The following is a 21,769-nucleotide window of genomic DNA, read 5'->3' as shown; positions in this document are numbered from 1 at the left end:
TGTATTCCACAAGCTTCTTCCCCTTCGGGGATTGGATTGCATTGTTTAGCTTTTCTTTCCTGGAAATATTCCTGTCACATGTTTCTTTGACATTATCTTCCAATCCTTATCCCACCACGACGGAAAGTAAAAGGAAAGCCATTCTGCTGCCCCGCGTAGCAGAAAAAGCCTTTCCATTGATATCGAAAACTTCCAGCAGAGCACTTCCCCTTCCCGAAAACCCTTCCCTGCCACAGGCCTCCTTCAAAGACAGGCCACTCCGCAATGATCCGACCCGGCATGCCGACCCCTGCTCCGATGTTCCCGCCCTGGTGAGAGAGGCGGGTGGAGCTGGGTTGGACTTGAACCCAGGCAATTGTCTTCTGCTAACCTTTCTCTTTATGTGTATACGTGACTTTGTGTGGTTTGTCTAGATTTTTGTGTGCGCACGTGGGTCTGTAAAAGTGTGTCATGACTTTCTTCTGATGACATGTTGATGTATTCAGGGTCAGGTGACATGCACAGATATAACACTGAGAGCCACAAAGATGGAAACAGTTTTTTTTCTTGGTAATAGTACATGACTAGTATTAGGGTCAGTGGCTTTGGGGAAAAAAAACCCCCACTCATGTTAGTCTCACATGACTGTCAGACAAATAAGATAAAATACAATTAATCATTGTCATTAGAGCCAAAACATTATCACCAGATATTAATGACATGTTTTCTTACTCACCAATGAATGGCAGTGCATGGCAAAAATAAGTGTGGGGCCACCCTGTTTTGGCTGGTTGTGCACCTTTGTGTGGCCAGTGTGTTTGGACCAGCCAGGTTCAAGACACAAGTGTATGATTATGTATATGTCGATACCGGGCCTCAGAGGTTCCAAGATAGTACAGAGGAAGAGGAGGAGTTCTGGAAAAGTCTGTGATTGCTTTAATTCCTGTTTTAACTTCTTTTACTGTTACACCAAATTTAATTCAGAGCTTTTTTCCTGAGTGGCGACACCTACCTTTAAGGAGAATACTGCAGCCTGTTTGTACACTTCAAACGTCAGTTGCCAGGACTGTGGTGATATCATGTGACCATAAATAGACCGTTACACTCCTAAAAACTTCACTGAGACTTCACTGAGGCTTCCCCAGATAACGACCTTATCGAGTTGAGGGTTTAACCTTAAAAAACGTTGTGTACTGGTCTCTTTGATTGCAGTTAAGAAGAAGCTAAACTTGATAATGAAGGATGGTGGACACAGTTCAAGAGAATCCAGCAAAATGTAGTAAGCCAACTGGGTGGCCACAACTTAGCGCACACTGACCTCATGCTCATTACCTCAAAATTGTCCATCCATTAAAATCTTTGGAGTCAACATCATTGCACTTCTCTCAGGCCAGTGTCAAACTCTTCAGCTATTCGGAGCCATTTTAATAGAGATAGATGGCAGAGATTAAATTCCTATCAAGGCCCAGGCTCTGCAGCACGTACTCCCATTAAGCACGGCATGATACCTCTTCCCAGTAAGGACTGCCATCAGGAGTGCCATCATCTCAAGATGGATGACCAGTACAAATGTGTGTTTTTGTCTGTGTGTGTTAATAAGTGTTTGCTTAATTGTATTATTTGTTGAAGCACTCAGCTAATATCTGTAAGCCTACTTCACAGTCCACAAACAAGGCAGACAAACAGTTTTTTCAATAGATATTTTAGTGTAATTTGTGATTATAATTCACCATAGCTGTGTGTGTGCGTGTGTACGTGTGTGTGTGTACGTGTGTGTGTGTGTGTGTGTGTGTGTGTGTGTGTGTGTGTGTGTCAGGGTTTTGATTGATTATCTTTGCTTCCCTTAACTGAACTGCGTTCAAACAGAACAGTGTGGACTTGGCTTGCGCTCATATAAAAATATGAGCATGTGTGCTGATTTATTTACTTGAATCTGAGCCAGTTATTTCTTAATACAAGTATAATAGTTTAAGAGACTTTACCTAACAGTGTGGCAGTGTAGTGTAATGCCCCCTTCCTTTGTGTCCACCTCTGTACTGTTTCCCTTTTCTGTAGCACCTTTCAGAGTATCTGAAGAACACACAGGTACCCAGTTGAAGAAAAGTAAAATGAGCAGGTACTGTGTGGGAGGAAAGAGACAGGAATGGGGGGAGCTGGTGAAAGATATGGAGGGAGGCGTTGAGATAAGAAAGTGCTAATGTCTCTAATACGCTCCAGATGAAAGCTGTTGGTGTAACGGAGTTGGGAAAGGCTGGCCACTCCTCCTCACACCATCTTTGAGGAGTGTCCTGATGTGTAGAGGCTAGACGTCACCATAGAAATGGAGACAAAAACACTCACATGGTTACAAATGTGCGCCACTGTGACGTCGTGTGTGTGTGTGTGTGTGTGAAATTTTGTTTACCCATCCCTGTTCTTCTTTGGTTTAGCAGTGTGCCAGCACAGTGAAGGCTCTGCAGGTATTAGTGGCATCACTGATGTATCTCTCTCAACACATTGATGCATAAGGAAGATGTCTTACTTGAAGAAATTGATTTCATAATTGGAAAAATCCGGTGGAAAATGTTTGATGTTGATATTATTTTTTAGTTAGTACCAAGTGGGTTAGTAATCAAGTCGGAGCCCAGTGAGATCCACACGTTGGCATAGTTTTAATGCTAAATTAATTCTTCTTTTAATATGATTTTCTTTTGGCATTTTGACTTTTTATTGAATAGTAACAACCTGGACTGCTGCTTTTGGGCTACGCAGCATGTGGTCGCCTGCTCACCCACTGAGCTAAACTGCCAAATTAATTCATTTTTAATTTATATTCTTTAATTAAGTAGCAATCGATTGGACTGAGATCTGGGGAATTTAAATGCAAAGTCAACACCTTAAACTCGTTATTCCTTGCTTTTGTTTTTGCTTTGTGGCTTTGTGGCAGAACACATTATCCTACTGAAAGAGGCTACAGGCATAAGGGAGTACCATTTTTATGAAAGGGTGCACGTGGTGTGCAACAACGCTTAGGGTAGCTGGTACGTGTCAAAGTAACATCTACATGGGTGAGACCAAAGTTTCCCAGCAGAACATTTGCTCAAAGCATCACACTGCCACCACCGGCTTGCCTTCTTTCCATAGTGAATCCTGGTGACAGGTGTTTCCCAGGTAAGTGAGAGATATGAACCCGGCCATCCATGTGATCTAAAAGAAAAGGCCATTTTCTGCCATTGCTCCGTGGTCCTGATGCTATCACAAAGAGATAATCCCTGTTATTCATGTCACCTGTTAGTGGTCATTAAGGCAGGGCAATATGGTCAAAAGTATTTATCACAATATATATTTGAAAATTTGCGACAATGATATAACTGACGATATAATTGACAAAATAATTTACAACTCCACAAATTTATTAGTTGTTGTACTCCAACAAGTGCTTCTGCTTCAAATGATGAAATAGCTTTGTCGTGTTTCCTCCCTTCGCCACGACGGCCCGCTTGGTGTTCTACAAAAAACTTTGCTTTGGTGTGAATCTGACGGACGAAAACCAAACCAGTTCCACACCATTGAAATTGCACTATTTTTACAAACCAATTCTGGTTCATCTGTTTCATTCAACGATCCGCTTTCGCCCTTCTCATTCTCCGTCGCTTTTTCTCGCCATGTGCGTATGAAAACAAAGGCACTGCACATGCGTGTTTTACCCACATTCTATCACAATATTTCATTTTCTTATCATTGCCTAACATTGTATCGGTATTACCGTGAAAGGTATAGAATGGCCCAGCCCTAGTGGTCATAATATTATATTATTGATATTCATCATTAGTGTAAAGCACAGAAGCTATGAGAAAAATCTAATCCTTTGTTTTGTTTTGGATGTGCAGTTGAGCCTTCATTTTTCTGAGAGATGTAGTTAAAGTTCAGTAGTAAAAATACAGCATCTTATCCTAATGTCTTGGCAGTCAGTCTTTTTTTTTATTCTTCTTCTTAATAATAAACGATGTTGATTTAGTGAAAATGAATAGACCTGCCCAAGAAACTGACTTCCTTCAGGAGAAATTCTTTTTCAAAAAGTGCATAGTTACTCAGTTACTTGTAACCAAGGTGTCTGTAAACATGCTAATTGTTTCCAGCCTTCCTCTGTTTAATCTCCTTAGTCATACATTAGTGCTCATCTCAAGTGCCAATAAAACCTGACAGGACAACATACAGCTCATAGAACTCTCTCAAGTGTCACTTTAAGTGAGTCTGCTGGGCAGACAAGAAGTTATTTATAACCAGTAGGCACCATGTAATGCTGGGGTCCTGCTTTTTTTTCCTGTCTCTGTGACACAATCACACACACACGCACACACACATGCACACAGGAACACACACACACGCAGCTGTTGTGCTGCTTCTGTCCAGGGGGCCCTGGGTGGGCCAGGATAGACTGACTGGGGTTTGAGGTGGGGCAGGACTGTAGAGGGACAGAATGAGAGAGAGGGGAGGTTGTTTAAACCGGGCGCAATGTGGAATGAGAATCTGGGCTCCATTTTGGTCACATGGCACTGTGACAGCTACCACGGGCCGCCAAAGTGTGTTGGCCTGCGTTATTGTGGCCAGCTGTGGAGTGTATTTATGGGAATGTGCCGTTATGGTGGCGATTGCATTCAAATTGATGTGTGAGTGTGTCTGTGTGTGCAACCAAGAGAGGTAGCACCTGCAGGGTGGGGGCGGGGGTGCTCCCCAAACTTCACTTCTGTTTCAGGATCATGCAAGCAACACCAGGGAAGAAGTGTGTGTCTACGTGTCTTCCTGTCTTTACAAGGATAGCATTCATCATGCTAGTGGTGCAGAATGGGCGGGGGTGGCTGGGGGCGGTGCCATATGTAAGTGGGGTCTATGAGAGGGGTAAAGGAGGATTGAGGGGGGATGAAGAGGGGTGAAAGGGGAGAGTAGTTGCAGAAGAATGTGCCGATTTGTCAAGTCTTACTTCCCGCCAACCCTGCTTTCTCTAATCAGAGAAGATGCTAGGTGCTGATTACAGCCAAATGGAGCAGCCCCAGCAGCTTGATCAGTGGAGGGGATAGTTCGAGGGGGGTACAGGACTGGGAAATGGTGGAGGGTGAAGGTGTAAAGAGGATCAGTTTGGTCCTGACAGGGGGTCTCACGTGTGGGAGGTCCTTCATTGCCTCTCTTCTGACCGCTCACTTTGAAGTTATCTGCTCTTGGCCAGCTGATAAAAAAGTGTGAGGAGTAACAGAGAGAGGGGGAGGGAGGAGAGGTGTTATGTGTTATTTAGGATATTGTTGTGATTCAGTGGTTTTCAGCTGTCTTACTTGTCGTAAGTAATATGTGTAATACAAGTAGATATATAACAGAAGTACAAGTGTAATGGTTTGAATGCCTTCAAGCACTTGTGATCAGTCATTTATCTCCAGTTATGGAAGATGCTAGAAATCCATCACAAATTACTCCAAAAAAGATACACAATTATAATCAAATGTAGGGAAAAACCCTTTTCTCTAAAGAAGTCTTAATTTTAAACTTTATATCTCAAATCTAGTAAAAGTATCCGTGTAAATACTATACAATTTCAATTAGGTTTTGTCTGAACACAGTGTGCAACACCCAACTGCAGCTCAGCCACTAATATATTGTTCACATAGCAAAATAAAAAGTAAGTTGTAAAATGCAGTTTTATAATTGCATGTAATTACATTTGCCCATGGCAACTGGGATAGACTCCAGTCCCCTGGATAAACAGAAGAAAATGGATAAATGAATACCTACATTTAGAGCAGAGAAAGCTACAGTTGTGCTCATGCATCTGGCCCAAAACAAGGCCCGAAAGGGGAGGGGTGAGGATAGGTAAATTTGAGTTCAGAAAAGTTAGGAAAAAATGTAGTTGAAGTGAATCAGTACAATACATCTTCATGTAACAGGGGGCTATAAACAAGTCACAAAACGTGTTATAGTTTAGTTATTAGCTAGTGTTTATTGGTGAGTTAGTAGAAAATATGGTTATTTGTAATTTTATTACAAATATGCAATGATTTGTGTTTGAACCGCCTGTCTGTGTGGAGTTTCCATGTTTTCTGTGATGAATGTAGTTTTAGTGTTATTTGACAAAAACTGTAGTTAGAGCGCCAAAGAAACAAATGTTTACACAGAACTACATTGTCCTGTGGAAAAAAATACACCACACGATTCAGGAGTTTGTAGAACTTCCTTTAGCAGCATTAACCTTTTTTCTCCATGACTTTATGAGTCTGCCATGTCTACACAGCACTGTTTAACTTAGGTTTGGATGGACCTTTTATGATGCACAGCTCCCTTAAGGTTGCATGACACCATTTCAGTTGAGTTGAGGTCTTTACTTTGAGTTGGGATTGTTTTGCATTAGCCGATTTCAATCAAACCACGCTCTCAAACAGACGGCCTGACATTTAGCTCTAGAATAGTTTGGTATACAATGACAAGGCCAAATCATCACTGCCTCCATCACTGTGTTTCACAGGTGGTATTTGCACTTATGTCGTGTGTTTGATTTTCACCAAATGTGGTGCTTTGAATTGTGGCTGAACATCTCCACTTTGGCCTTGTGTCCAGCAAACATCACTCCAGAAGTCTTGTGTTTTGTTCATGTGCAACTTGAGGCTTTCCTCCGGGCAACCCTTCCAAATATCCCATTCAGTCCCCGTTCAGTCTTTTAGTAATTTTACTGTCATCAACTTTAACATTTAAGATATAGAGACCTGTAGAGTTTGAGATGTAGCTCTTCTGGGGGTTTTTCAGCTTTCCTCAGTATTGCATGGTCTGACTTTGAGTGAGTTTAGAGTGAAGATTATATAGCATACACCTGTATGTTTTATACATGCTTATATAGAGGCGCAAAGAGAAAGCTATTTTAACAGCTGCTATTAATGTATATCTTTTGCTGCAATCCCCCAAAGACACCGAAGATCAGTTTGGAGCTCCAGAACTTTCCAGAGCAATAATATTGCATGGAAAGAGTTGGTATATGGGTTTAAACCATGAAACAATTTCTCCGTCACCTTCAATTTCCTCACCATGTCTCAGTGTACATTATCACTAAATTGGTGTTGTTGCTCACCTAGGCCAGGAACTTTTCAAACCCAGTGTTGTCAGTGCAGTATCCTGGTGTTCACTTATTTTCTCCCCCCCACACAGTCGATTCATTTTCTGTAGTTGGTAGGAGTATAGATATGATCTTACACCTGCAGTATCTTCTAGTGAAATCCTCAGCAAAAATTTGTCACTTATGACAAAATGGTTTCGACCTGTGTATTCTTGTGTCGGTGTGTCGTGATTACGCCACAAAACCCCGCAGGCATGACCGTGGTAAGGTCTGTTGCCATGTTTACGAGCATGTTTATGTTTGCAAGGTAGGAGTGACTGGTGGTCATGTCTGCAGGGCAGATCACGTAGAATGAAGTGCGTTTTATCATTGCTTGTACATGTACTCTTATCCAATGCTAAAAGAATGGGGTATGCAAATACACCTGTCTGAATACTGGTATTCAAATAGCAGCTAATTTGATGCCAGTATCACTGGCATCACTCTTGTTACCATTTCACAGACAGCCAAGGTGGAACTGGAACTTCGTGGCTCTATTCCAGAACTTTCAAACCGTTCTTTTGACAGCAAAGCCATCGAAGGCCAACCCTGAGTGTGCAACCCTAACTGAATGTGGGTGCGAAAAGAGAACCAAGAAATCTTGTCTAAAGCTGTATGACTGAACGGTAGCCAAAAATTAAGTTGGTGTAGTGCCCAAACTAGATGAACTAAGGGGCTGTAAGATCTAGTATAAGCTTTAAAAAAAGAGGGAAGTAAAGGATAATTTTGCATTGACTGTCCCCCAAAAACAATATATATAGCAGCAAATGAGGGTATTAGGTCCACTTGAAGTTAAGTTTTATCCTATGGACATTTTTAGGTTGGTTACATGATTGAATCAACTAGTTAATACTTTTCTAATTAAGACACTCAGTATACATAACTCATGCTTTGTCCTTATCATAGTATCATGGTGACGATGAATCGATCGATGTGTCCTTCTTTTGATAAAGCACTGTGCAGCATCGTAAAAGGCCATCTGATACATTCTTGCCAGTGTTACTACAGTAGTTATGTAACATGCAGAGAAATTTTGCGTTACGTGTTTCTTGTCTTGGCAGTGTGTGAAAACTAGCTTAATAAAACCATAAGGTGATTGCTCTGGTGTCGATACCCTTCAGATTTCCAGTATTTTAATTCCGGCGGAAGGCCGGAGTGAAAGTGGCCACCACCTGTTCGCAACAATATCTTCCAAACAAAACGATGCAGAGAGAAAGGGGAACGAGAGAGAGGCAGATGGGAGTGCCACGAGGCAGACTGGGACTTTCCAGACTCGTCTGCATAAATCCTGAATTTGACAGTCAATCGTCAACTCCGAGTCTACCTGCCCTGACACACGCTGTCACAGCACGTATCTGTCCACACGTGCTCTAGCCACCCTCCCACATCTCCATCTGTCTCTTTCACATCCACCTGATCTGTGTACTTGTATTTGTTCATTGCCATAGCTGCAGCAACACTTGCACCGACTCAATAGAAGACGCCTGTAATTAGACAGAAAAATGCAGAGATTGAGATATGATCATAATGATGAGTGAACATCAGCGGGGTGGGGGATTAGTGGGTAAATGCATGTCGTGCCATGTACGGATACCTGATTTGAAAAATTAATATGAACATTGCTTTTTCTTTAAAGTACTTACAATTATGTCTTAAGTACATAAGTAAAGTAGATCAACACTTCAGTGCTACGCCTCATGTTCTATAAAAGAAGGACCTGAGTAAATGAGGTATAAAATCTATTTTGAGAGCATGCTCGTGCAATTCATTCTCCACATGAAAGGAAGCTGTCATAAAACATAAAACGAGTTTCACCAACCCTTTTCTTTCCATCTTTACTGGACGACTGTGCCATTTTCAACCTGATGAACGCTCTTTATCACCAGCTACAAATGAAACCAGTTATGCTCTTCATCTTGTGATACTGCTACTTTAGAGCAGCTGTCACGCAGAGTTGTTTTTGGAGTGCGTTCCTTTTTTCCCCAGAAGTTCAGGGACTTCACCTGTATATTAGTCACAGACTGGTTTTCGAGAGAAAAATGCTCATTCCCCCCCATCGTTTACAAGTGCTGTGTGTTTGCCTGTTGGTTTTGGTTGTAAGGAACGACTTTTACTCTGAAGATGAATGGTCTCCATGCCTGGTTTGTAAAATAGTGAGCGTTTGCAAACTAATTAGCTGTCTTTGCAGGTATGGAAGTAACATTTGAGCTTTTATACTGAAAAATATTGAAATACTGCTAAATGTAAAGCAGTATTTGGGGTGGCTGCAGCTCAGGAGGTTGAGCAGGTCATCTACTAATCGAAAGGTTGATGGTTCGTTCCCTGGCGGTTCCAGTCTGTATGCCAAATATCCCTGAGCAAGATGCTGAACCCCAAGTTGCTCTCTAATGTTTCCATCAGAGAGTGAATGTTAGAAAGAAAGCACTTAGGCATAGAAAAAAGTGGTTGCATAAATGAGGCGTGCTGTGAGTGCTCAGGCAGAATAGAAAAGCACTGTATAACAACCAGTCCATTTAATATGCAGATGTCACTATAAAATTAGATGTCGATTTCAGTTTTGCAGTTTTGTATTAAATTACGTCACTTTTTAAAAAAAATGTTTTCTATTCCGTCTTCGATTCCCTCCTAACGTTTCTAAAAAAAAAAAACCTTGTGTAAACAACATGAAGCATACAAACTATGCTTTTTTTTTTTAGCAGCTCATGCTGAACCAAGGCCCTATTAATATGCACAGTATTTGTATTTCCTTCAGGTGCACTTAGATTAAAGCTTTCAGCTTGTCTGTGTGTCTAAATTAAGTCTTAAACCTGTAAATATTGGTCACAAGGGAATTCTTGGCATAAAGTAGATATGGGTATGTTTGTATGTACTGTGCTATTTGAGGATTACTAACATTCTCATGTTTGCAAGCGGTGAGCATGTTACTTTTGGAGGTTCCCATAACAGGTTCTCGTACCTGTAGTTTTACCTGCATCGGCTGGCGGGCAAGATCGTTGATCATCTTCCTGAGAGAGAACAGCAGAGCAAAGAGCGAACACGTTCCAGCCTGATGATGCAATGCCATACATCCGCGCCTTTGTCTCTTGCTGTTCACTTTGTGTATCTTACTCTCCCGGCATTTTTCACCTCTATTGTGTCTACGTTTTGGGGAAAGGCGAATTGGCACAGAGAAAGGGGAAAAAAATAGCACCTTTGTTTTTCTAGCAGGTGTGTGTGTTTATACACAGACAGAGTCGCACAAAAAGACAGGACTAGAGGTGGAGACATTTCTCTGAGGTTTTATCACAACACATGATGAGGGCTCTGTTTGGAGAGCGTTTGGGGCCGCATACAGCAACAGTAGCTTAGGCTACCGTCACAAGATTACGCAATCATGGAAAACTGTGCAGTAATTTCAAATAATTTTACGATACAACAACACCACTTCAGTGCTGTCTGAATGACAACTGAACAATTTATTGTGAAGATTAGTGTTGATTTTTCACCATCATTATCATAAATTTCTGGAGTCTGGAGTTTTGACCAGAAGTAGTGATTTATATCTCCAACACTTTGATGCTTTTTTTCCTCCACGATTTTGTTCCACTGCAGTTCTTCATCTGTCTTGCTTTCTTCTCTTTACACACGATGTCACAACCCTTGTTTTGCTTGGCTCATAGAAAGTTTCAATATTGCTGTATTTATTTCTAAGGATGTAAGCGTTACATCTTTAAGTTCCAATGGTGATAATGAAATAAACAATCAAATGAAATGGTAATGAAACTGTGTTAAGAGCTGAAACAAACTGCTCAAGAGAAGCTAGACTTTGACTCCTGCCTTTACTCATCCATGTCATGAGGTGTCTTTGAAGCTAATTTGACCATTGGACAAATGCTGCTGTAGAACCAGTTTAAACATAGCAGGCAGGGCGGGTACTTTTTGTTATATAGGTATATGTGTGCAGACATTTGCGCTAAAAAAAGAGTGACTGGACTGGAGCAGTCAGGGATCGAACCAACCTTCTGACTACTAGATGACCTGCTTTGCATCCTGAGCCATAGCCACTGTTTAAATATTTAATCTACCTAGCACTTTGGGGGAGTAAAATACATGTCATGCTTCTCCAGAGAGTTTCTTATCCTGTGGATGAACTCCAACTCTGCTGTCTTGGACTGCATTGGGCTCAGCGGCCTCATTGAGCTTAGTGCAGAAGCACATGAATCAGTTTTTTACCGATTCCACGGTTGCAGGTTCAGGTTACAGTGGATCTTCACATTAGGTGAAGAATTACCTTCAGCAGCAGTCCAAGATGGTGCAACTGGAGTATGTTCGACTGCAGTTCCTCTATGGAGAAGCAGCTGAATGATATCAAACAGCCTGGTCTATAATCCAGCTAATAATGGGGAAAAAGGTAGAGGGGGACTGAGACTGGCTAGTAAGCAGCAACTGAGCCTTGAATATAAGAATGAGGGGACTGTTTACATATAAAATGATTGTCGATGGAGGGGAAAAAATTGCTAAAATTAGCCACCAGCTATTATTATAAACACTGAGAGGAAGAAGCACTCCATCGAGACTTTGTGTTTTCGTGCAAAAGGATGTTTTTATGGAGTAGCGGCTTCGTAAAGCTGATGATGGTAGTTTAAAGCACTATCTGTAATTGATCTGTTTGTCAGAACATGGGTCTCCAGGTCTGATCTAAACCTCTCTCTCTCTCTCTCTCTCTCTCTCTCTCTCTCTCTCTCTCTCTCCCTCTGCTGGAGGGAATTTAGCCTGTTTGTCTTTGCTCTGTTAACACACGACTGCTCTAATTTGAGTTGGCCTGTAATGTGATGAGTAAAGGTGTAATTGATTGTGGTTTCTCTCCACAAACCTCCACCCATGTTTATCACCATGTACACACACATACACACGCACACACACACACACACACACTTTCTCTCTCTACTGTTTCTCCTTCTTTCCACTCATGCTTCATACCGGCCTCTCCTTCTCTCTGTTCTCTCCACCTCCAAGGCATCGCAGTGATTTTCTTTATTTGGCTGTTTGCAGTTAGAAGCGATGTATCACACTGTCAGCGTGTGAGAATGCTGTCCACTCATTGTGACTTTCACTTATTTTTACTGTTGTCTCTGGAATATAGTATATTTGTGTTTCCTCCAGATAATCCGGCTTCCAAAGATATGATATGAGGTTAATTGGTGATTCTAAAGTGATCATGGAGGTGAGGTAAATGAAGTCTTTAAAGCATACAGACTAGAGTGCTGCATCAGTGTATGGTTAAAATGTAAGTTATGGTTAAAGCACTTTTGAGTGAACAAAGTCTTGTTTAAATGCCAGTATATTACATTACTTGCATTATGGTAGAAAAGCTGCCATTTGTCAAGTCACAAAGAAGTGGATTATTGAATATAGACAAAGTTGGTAACACGCATCTAGCCTAGTTTATGCTAAGGGCTAATCAAAGCTCTGTAAGTTTGCCTTGTGATTGCTTGCATGATGAACATGCCAGCACAGATCACCCACCCAAACACAGTATGTGTGAATCTCCCCATGTCCTACATCTTATTTAAATACACACACAGAAACAACAACAACACCATCACCACCACTACTACTACTGCTATTACTGCTACTACTACTTCTTCTTATAGTTAGGCCTGGATCAGGTGACTCTGAACCTGATATAATTATCCAGGTTATGTCAAATTGGTTTGGTCTTTAGTGTGGTTTGCTTTTTTTATTCTACTGTACTAATAATGAACAATGTTGTGATGATATAAAACTACTAACATTTCAAATCTATATTTTCCATGTGTGTAAAAATTAAGTAAATGATACAAAGTTATTGATTTTTTTTTGTAATTGTTGAGCGATGGATGTGTTCCTGGATTTGTAAATGCACAATGGAACTTTACATGCTTCCTCCACTGTTGTATGTACGTATGTATGTATATAAGGCCTTGCAGGTATGGAGAAAGGCCACGGCTGAATAAATGTAGCTCATATATATAAATACATATACATATACATCTGTCAAGACACACGCCAACACTCTGTTATACGTGAGTGCGCACACACCTACACGTCTGGAGTCACATTCCCGAGTCTGAAGCGCGCATTTCAACAAACCTTGTATGAGCAGGAAAGAAATGAAACCACCAAATACTGCAAATATATCCTGGACAGTTAGAAGCTTTTTAAACGGGATATTTGCTTGGCTGTGGACCCCCAATGCTGACAGGGCCTGGCTCGCTTCCCAGAAAGAACAATATCTGCCAGGTCGACTGAGGGGCCCAGAAGCAACCCTCTACCCCCACCCCCAGCCCCCACAGAACACACGAACACACACACATATAGCAATGTACACAAACGTCTGGCCTTTAAAGCATCAGCGCTCAGGCTGTGCCTTACATAATGACAGAGAATGGAGGCATTAGGGCAATTTGTTTGATTTAAACTGTCAAGGCATCCTGGACCCTGCCCCTCTCAGCTGGTTTTGATACAAGGTTTGTGTATATATGCGTCTGTGTGTGTGTGTGTGTGTGTGTGTGTGTGTGTGTGTGTGTGTGTGTGTGCGCGCACACACTCACCACAACCTTGCACACAAAGTGGGTCTTAGAAAATATGGCTTACAAGGTTGAAGTAGTGTGAGCAGGTACTTCTCTATGGTGTGCACGTTAACATCATTTACCCTTTTGCATTTTTATTCCTTTTGTTGTGCTTAAGTTTTTATTTTTGTGTGTTTGTGTAGTCTCCATGGTGGAGGGGAAGCCCCGTAAAAGTGTCTTGATATCTTCTTGGATTTGCTCCCGATTCATATTTTCAGTATATTTATCTGTCTCCTCATTATGATTGTCCAGATTTACAAGGAAAGCCCCTCTATTGCTCTTCACAAAGTTTACTCTTTCTCTGCACTAAAGCAGCTCTTCTGGGAGCTTTGCATATCCAAATCTGAATCTGAAAACAGAACGTCCTTTTAGTTCCAAGTTTCACTATTCAGCAGCAATCTCAAAGTGCCTCTGGGCACTTATTTGGAAGCAACCCCCAAAAGGTTGATTCTGTTCATCTGGACGCAGCGTTTTCCGTGGGAGAAACGTTTCGTCACTCATCCAAGTAACTTCTTCAGTCTCAGCTGACTGCAGGTTTCCCCAAACTTATAAACAGTACATTTGCACAATGGCTGAAACTAGCACCACTGAATGAACAATGGGCTGTGAGGTCAGGTCCTTAATCATTAATATGTAAATTGTCATGACTATTGATCAGGAACCACTGATCAATGGCCATAAGTACCATTGACAGAGAGTTGGGGAATGGCTGAAATCACAGCTTTGCAGATGGTGAAAGATGTACCCTTAGGCCCCCTCCTCGATTCAGAGATGGTCTTTGCCTTTTCATGTAAATGGCCTCCTTGACTCCGGACTCAAACTAGCGTTCCTCCCTGTCCAGGATGTGTACATCCTCATCATTGAAAGAGTGGCCTGTAGGTGTAAATAGACTTTGCCTGATAGAATTTAATTTCATTTTAGTTGTTATTGGCAAGGTTATTATCGTTAACGAAAACTAACGAAATAACGAAAACTAGAAGTGAAAAAACATTTTTGTTAACGGAAATAAAAATAAAAACAAAAAAAGGAAAACTAACTAAAACTGGAATGAGTATTCACAAAACTAACTAAAATTAACTGAATTTATAGCAAAAATGTGTTTAGTTTTCATTGATGTGTGCGTGTCATACAATAGTCAAGGGTGAAAATGAAGTTTAGTTTACAGATTTTTTTCTTGCTGTGTCTCATTATGCCAGCAGGTGGCAGTACGTTAGTCGAGTTGTCTGTGTTGCTGCTCCGTCCACGCGCAGAATCATGTCAGGAAAAGTCGGAAGAAAGCGCCAGAGTCCAATTTGGGATTACTTTGAATATGACTGTGTTTTGGATAAAGCAAATGTCTTGTAGTGGAAACAGACAAATTATGAGGGACGTTTCTAAAGGGAAAAAAATCCCACAAACCTTAAAGTGCACTTGAAAAGCTCACACAAGAAGGCTAACCTAGCTTACCTTGAGAAGGTAAGGGAGCACACTCAACCCTCATCCCCAGAAAACAGAAGCTAACCCCAGGCAAGGCAGCGTGATGCATCCCGAGACAACAGGACGGGGATATCTACACAACTGTGTGAGTCAATTACCTTCAAAAAGTTTATCAATTCACTTGAACCAAAATTACGAACACCCGGTGCTGCAAGAGTTAATAGTCTCATTGGGGCCAAGATATACATTTTATAGTTGCCTGGTATCAATGGTTGTTCATCTGCCTTTATTTATTTATTTAAAGAACCCATAGGTGGGAATGTGAGTTGTCTGTCTCTGCATGTTAGCCCTGCGACGGACAGGCGACCTGTCCAGGGTGCAGGGTATGGTAGCTGGAATAGCAACATACCCAAGGATAAGCAGAAGAGAATGACTGATATGATGAAACTGGGATTTTATTACACTTAATTATTGCAAACACAACTAAACCTATAACTGAAACTAATCAAAACTAAACTGAAACTAAGGATTTTCAAAAAAAATAAAAACTAAACTAAACTAGCAAACAATTGGTAAAAACTAATTAAAACTGATATACAATTGAAAATCTGAAGTCAAAACTAAATAAAAATAAAAACTAATGAAAATTGCAAAACTATTAAAACCCTGGTTATTGGGACATAAAAACGCATGGAATCACCAATCTGATCTTATGAAAAGTGCTTAAAATGTTTCAAAACTTTTTCCCTTTTAAATCTTATGTCTCATATAGATGTTTTTCTTATAATGTCCCTGTCTTTTTGTGCTCTTTTATGCTACTGTGCAAACTCAGTTCTTTGTCTGTTGCTTCGAGGAGTTGAGCTTTTTTTGTAATTTCTTAAAGGGCTCATGAGTAACACTTTTCCAGGCTTTTAAGTGTCCAATGCTTTGAGCACTGGCTGCTTTTGTTAAATCTGTAGACTGATAAAGGTCAAGCTGTAGTTGGCTACAAAAACACTGCAGTATTTAGTCAAACATTCCTCTGTGCAAAGTGGATATCATACAATGGCTTAAAGTTGTTATGATCATAAAATCCATCTTTTGTTGTCAGTGTCAAAGAGAAAAGTATTGAACTGGACCTTCTGACGCTTCAGTTTTTGCTGTTTTTGGTCTCTATTCATTTGTTGGGAATTTTTTATTATTCTGTCCACTTGATGTCCTTGTCAACGAGGGTAACGGAAAATATCATTATACAATGTACAGTATGTGTCCTCTCACTTTTTCTTGTAAATGATGTAAAAATAACCGAATGCCAGAATGCAAAGTTAAAGCGTAAGTGGAGCGTCACAGGTAATTACACTGAGTTGTGGAGTGTAATTGAACCTGATCAAACCTGCTCACTGCTTGTGTTTCTGTGAGTGTGTCTATATGTAAGTGTGTATGTCCTGTGAGTGGAATAGAGGCTCAGTGTTCCGAGGTCCCGTTTTAAATAAGGGGTCTTTATCCGGCCGTGTGTGCAGCACTGGTGTGAAAGCACTAAAGGGCCAAAGCGTTTCCTCCATACAGACCTGGCTCATGCCACTCACTCCAGGTGTGGTGACCACTAACTGGCACGCTTTTAACCATCACGCTTGATTTGGAGCCTGAGGCCAACCTGGCACACGCACAAGCACACACAGTCCAAGCACACACAGTCCAAGCACACACAGTCCAAGCACACACAGTCCAAGCACACACAGTCCAAGCACACACAGTCCAAGCACACACAGTCCAAGCACACACACACACACACACACACACAGAAACATGCATGCGCACAGCCATTTCTAATTTAAACTTAATTTCCCCCCAAGTCTTTGTTAAGTCCCCTGGCTTTTCATATTGGAAACGGGAATTCTGGGAGATGGAGTACAACACTGCATGGGTGTCATGGTGTATGTAGGGTGACCTGTGATATGATGTTGTGTATGTTTATATCACAGTTTCCTCTTTGGTTTTATACCTGAGTTACAAAAGTATTTCTCTGGTATTTTCTTTTTTTCAAAGTTTGACTGATTAAAAGAAAAAAAAAATTCTGGTTATAAATCTAAGGTCACGCTGGCGAAAAATTTAAAAAAAGACTTGACCCCAAATATTATATCCAAAGTTGACAGCTCGTTTGTACAGTCAACCAAAAATGCAAATCAGTTTCTATTAGAAGCAGTTTTTCCATTAAGTTGTTTTAATGACGTGTCATTTTTCCTTTCTCTTTCTCTCTCTTTTCAAGATCTCCTTTGACTTGGCTGAGTACACAGCTAATGTGGACGGTGTAGGCACGCTGCGCCTCCTGGATGCCATAAAGACATGTGGTCTCACCAACAGTGTCAAGTTCTACCAGGCATCCACCAGTGAGCTGTATGGCAAAGTCCAGGAGATCCCTCAGAAGGAGACCACTCCCTTTTACCCCCGCTCACCTTACGGTAAGACGCATGTGCACATGGACATCCACATTAACACACACAAGGATTTCCTTACTTTCTCTACCTCTCACCATTTGTCAGACACTTGTACTTGGCCTTGTAAGGGCATACAAACAGAGATTACTTGATGCCTCTTCTCCACTTTTTCTTGAACTCTCTCTCTCTCTCTTTCTCTAGGAGTGTGTGTATGTGTGTGCATGTGTGTGAGTGAATGAATAGAGGGGGGCTTCAGTTCTTAGACTGTGTTTGAGCTCTACACACACCCCGAGGCCAGCCGTCTGACTTGGAGTAGCTCTCGTTTTAACAAAGACACCTTTATATCCACAGCACTCAACACTGACTTTCAATGCATGCAACGTACGGACGCACACACACACACACACACACACAGGCCGTACGTGTGTCTTTCATATTCTATGTTGTCTAAATGGTCTCTTCACTGACACTTTCCGCATCTGTCAGCACTCAGTCTGAAGCTGCATGGGAGGTGCATACCATCTCAAGAAGGGCTGCACCTTTATTAATTAGACTCAAGGAAGGGGAGGCGGTGGTCACCATGGTGACCTCCCTTCACCTCCAGTTGTACATCCTGACCTATGGCTTGATCAACAGGCTCCTCCCTTCATTTGCTTTGTTTTTTCTCCTCGTCGTAGGAGAAGGGAGGAGGAAAATGGGGAGAACTTTCTGTACAAGCCTGCTTTTACTCAATCAGCAGGAATCTGCACTTCAAGCTCTTGATTTCAAAATATGATCCACGCGTGTTGTATTCCATGAAATGTAGCTTGTCTTTTAGAGGAGATCAGGTCTCTGTTTATAAGATTCACTCTATAGACTGATCATTGTTATAAGCAGTTTTTATTCTGACTTGTTATGCAAATAAAGTGTAGAAAAGTCTCCAAAGAATAAAAATGGCTTTATTTTTTCCTGAAGTGATATTTCCTTCCATAAATTCAATTTCAATTGATATAAAATTGATACTGATTATTTTTCCCTCTGCCCTCAGGAGCTGCTAAACTCTATGCCTACTGGATTGTGGTGAACTTCCGAGAGGCCTACAACATGTTTGCTGTCAACGGGATCCTCTTTAACCATGAAAGTCCGAGGAGAGGTAAGTGACAAGCACCACAATCCACCACTACAGTGCAAAAGTTTTGAGCTTTCTTTGTATTTTTTCTCAAAAAGTGGGAAATGGGTCCAGTGTTTTATTAAAATGCGCTGAAATGTACATGGAATGCAATGTATAAGGTAAAAACAGTTTGCAGCCTTTTCTTCTGTTCTTGCTATAAATACTTATATTAAAACTCTAATTTAAACTCACTCGGATGAGTGACGAAACGTTTCTCCCACTCTAAACGCTATGTCCAAATGAACAGAATCAACCTTTTAAGTCTCACATTGCATGTTTGTTCCAACCAGGTAAGCTTTAGCTGGATTGGTAATGAGTTTGGGATCATTGTCATGCTGAAAATCTGAAGTTGTTGACAATCAAATGCGTTCATGGATGATACTGCTCTGTGGATCAAAATTGATGGTACTTTTCCTGGGACATAATTCAATTTTGACAAATTCCCCAACACCAGTTGGTGAAAATGCAGCTCCAGACTATTACAAAGCCTCCGCCGTGTTTTACAGATGGCTCTAGGCACACACTGTTGGACGTCTCTTGACTTCCTGCTTTAGATTTCAATCAGAGATTTCACATTTGGATTCATCACTCCATCTGTTGCCACTGATTTTGGGGCTATTTCCTGTGTAGTTTTTGGCAAACCTCAACCTTTTCACGTTTCCATTCCTTAAGTGTGGCTTCTTCACAGCCACCCTGCTGATAGCTCCTTCTTTTGACCTCCAGCTTCCCAGCTTCATCAAATTTTTAAGGACACCCTGCACACACTTCAGAGTAATGGCTCTTTAGGATCTCTGTTGGTGGAAAAATACTATTTTATGTCTGTCAGTTCTTCTTTAGATTCAGCTAAAGAAATTGGAATTTGTGTTTTTGTGAAAGGCGACAAACAAAGTGGCTAAAGATACAATTTCAATTTGTTTCCTTACTAAGTTGTCTGTTACGTGTTTCAAACAAAATAGGACAAGAAGAAAGTCTGACTGAAAAACAAAACATGAAGAAATAACATTTGGCTCAAGACCTTTGCACAATACAGTACCGCATCCCTTGTAGCGTTTTCTGTAAACAATGTTCAGTCCCCAAAAAATATAGTCCTAAAGTAAAGTTGTACTTTCATAGTTTGCCTTCTTTATATTGAAAGAGTCATCTTGAGTTTATATAGAACAGTATTGTAGTAAATGGCTGGCTGATTGATTAACAGCAATTGTCACATCAAAAACATGACGTCACTCCTCTTACCTAAGTAAGCTGTTGGGCCAACAAAAAGGCAGCAGAACCGATGGTGAGCCATTGTTGGATTGTGTAAAAAGATTGAATTACATGCTCTATATAAAGCCATATTCATTCACCGTGCAGCCAGGTTTCCTAACCACTTGACACACACTGTTGCACACATTCTGACACATAGTGAGTGGGTTGTAGTTGCATTTTTAATATGTGCTCGGAGCCCTGAGGGTCGCAGGCACTGGTTTAACGCGATTTACACGCCACTGCGACTCCAAATGAATACCACATGACTGCAGCCCCAGCACCATGCCCAGGTCAGCTGCTCAGGTGTTTATGATTTATTCCCTAATGAAGGCCCTGGCCACGACCTCAACCGAGGTCGGGGGTCATCCAGTAAACCCTAATGGGTTACCGCAGATAGATAGGTGTGGGAACTGGTGTAGGTTACAGCCAGTTCAGCAATGACGGCGTGCTCACCACTGGGGTCTTGTAATGGTGAATTAGTTGATATTGTTGAAACTGAAACGGTGTGTTGTGTGAGTAGAAGGAATTGGCTGAATGAGAGCAAGACGGATGGATAAATAGTGCTGAAGAAAAATGTTATTAATGAAGCAAAAAACAAAAAAATCGCCTCTGAAGATAGCTTTCTGTTATTCCATGGACATCATTTTAAAACACAGTTCCGGGTGACAAACATAACCATCTGTTAAAGCCTAAAATATGGACACTTTTGAATTGTGAATTAAAGACATTTATGTGAACATCCTGTGCCGCGTCCTTTCTTACACACATGCATAATAACCTTATAAGGACAAAACTCGGTGCCCTCCTGGTGAACACACTGTGAGCCTTTTTGTTCATGGTCAGCTTTCTCGCCTGCTTCGCTCATTCTGCCTCTATCTTCCCATTCTTTCCACACACACTCCTTTCCCCTGTCCTTCTCCGTCTTGCTTTATCCCATGCCGTTCGCCTCCCTTCCCCACAGTCAGCATTTTCTGCAGCGGGCCACTGGGTTTACTTCTGCCACTTCTATTCTAGTCAAACTTATGGCTGTTGTTGCTCATAAAGCAGGAACGCAGTGCTGTGATGTGGCCAGATGTCCCACGGCTGCCTTGCACAACCCAGTGTGGAGCATGTGTTGGCTGGATCGGCCAGTGTTTACCCAGGCCCCCGGGGCCCGCCATGACCCCGCCGCTGCCACATTGAGGGGGCGTTTGGCTGTGCACTGTGTCACTCACAGGAGGGCTGCTGTTTGGGGGAAACTGGTGCTTTGAGCTGCAAAACACCCCCCTGGCATATTTTATCACTGTCCAAGGGTAAGGCTGTACTGTCAGTCACTGGTGTGAACTACCTAACTACTAAACTTATTAAATGGGAACTGAGAAAGTAAATGTAGCCAGAATGTAGGGTTCAGGGAATTAACCATAGTGCAAAAGTAACTAGTTCCATTACAGTGTTACCTTGTTGAAGTCAGCTTATCCTGAAGTTGTGCAGCCCACTATATTATTGCATTGCGAGTTCATATTGGTGGCATTCCCTCCACGACATGAGCAATAGGTTTTATGATTTACCTAAAAAAGAAACCTTTAAAACCTTTAAAAGACCTTTAAAAGAAAAACAGAAGGGGAGAGGGACAGTGAGAAAGGGGGAAAAAAATATCTCCTGGATCACCTGTTGAGAGAAAAAGAAGAGAAAACAAGCAAAAAAAACCAAAGCAACATACTAAACACAACACCATCGCATTAATCTAGCTAAGTGTAAACAGCAGTAAATACTAAATATTGAATGTTGTTGTACAGCACGCAGGACAGACAGCGCACAATGTGCTTTGAAGTAGCAGCCAAGAAAGGTGTGATTTAAGTCTACGAACAGTGAACACCCGTGTGCACAC

At 41.4% G+C, this 21,769-nt stretch overlaps 1 protein-coding gene across 1 annotated transcript in view; it reads left to right on the top strand.

Annotated features, from left to right (window-relative positions):
* gmds (GDP-mannose 4,6-dehydratase) overlaps nucleotides 1-21,769 on the top strand; it is a 197,952-nt gene that overhangs the window by 58,112 nt on the left and 118,071 nt on the right. Inside the window, exons 5-6 of the mRNA XM_006797833.3 lie at nucleotides 17,339-17,531; nucleotides 18,535-18,639. Coding sequence (XP_006797896.1) covers nucleotides 17,339-17,531; nucleotides 18,535-18,639 — 298 coding nt within the window. The remainder of the gene's footprint in view (nucleotides 1-17,338; nucleotides 17,532-18,534; nucleotides 18,640-21,769) is intronic.

This window comes from Neolamprologus brichardi, chromosome 17 (genome assembly GCF_056152115.1).
Source record: "Neolamprologus brichardi isolate AB-2024 chromosome 17, ASM5615211v1, whole genome shotgun sequence".
In the NCBI taxonomy this organism is placed as follows: domain Eukaryota; kingdom Metazoa; phylum Chordata; class Actinopteri; order Cichliformes; family Cichlidae; genus Neolamprologus; species Neolamprologus brichardi.
This window is presented reverse-complemented; position numbering and strand designations above follow the sequence as displayed.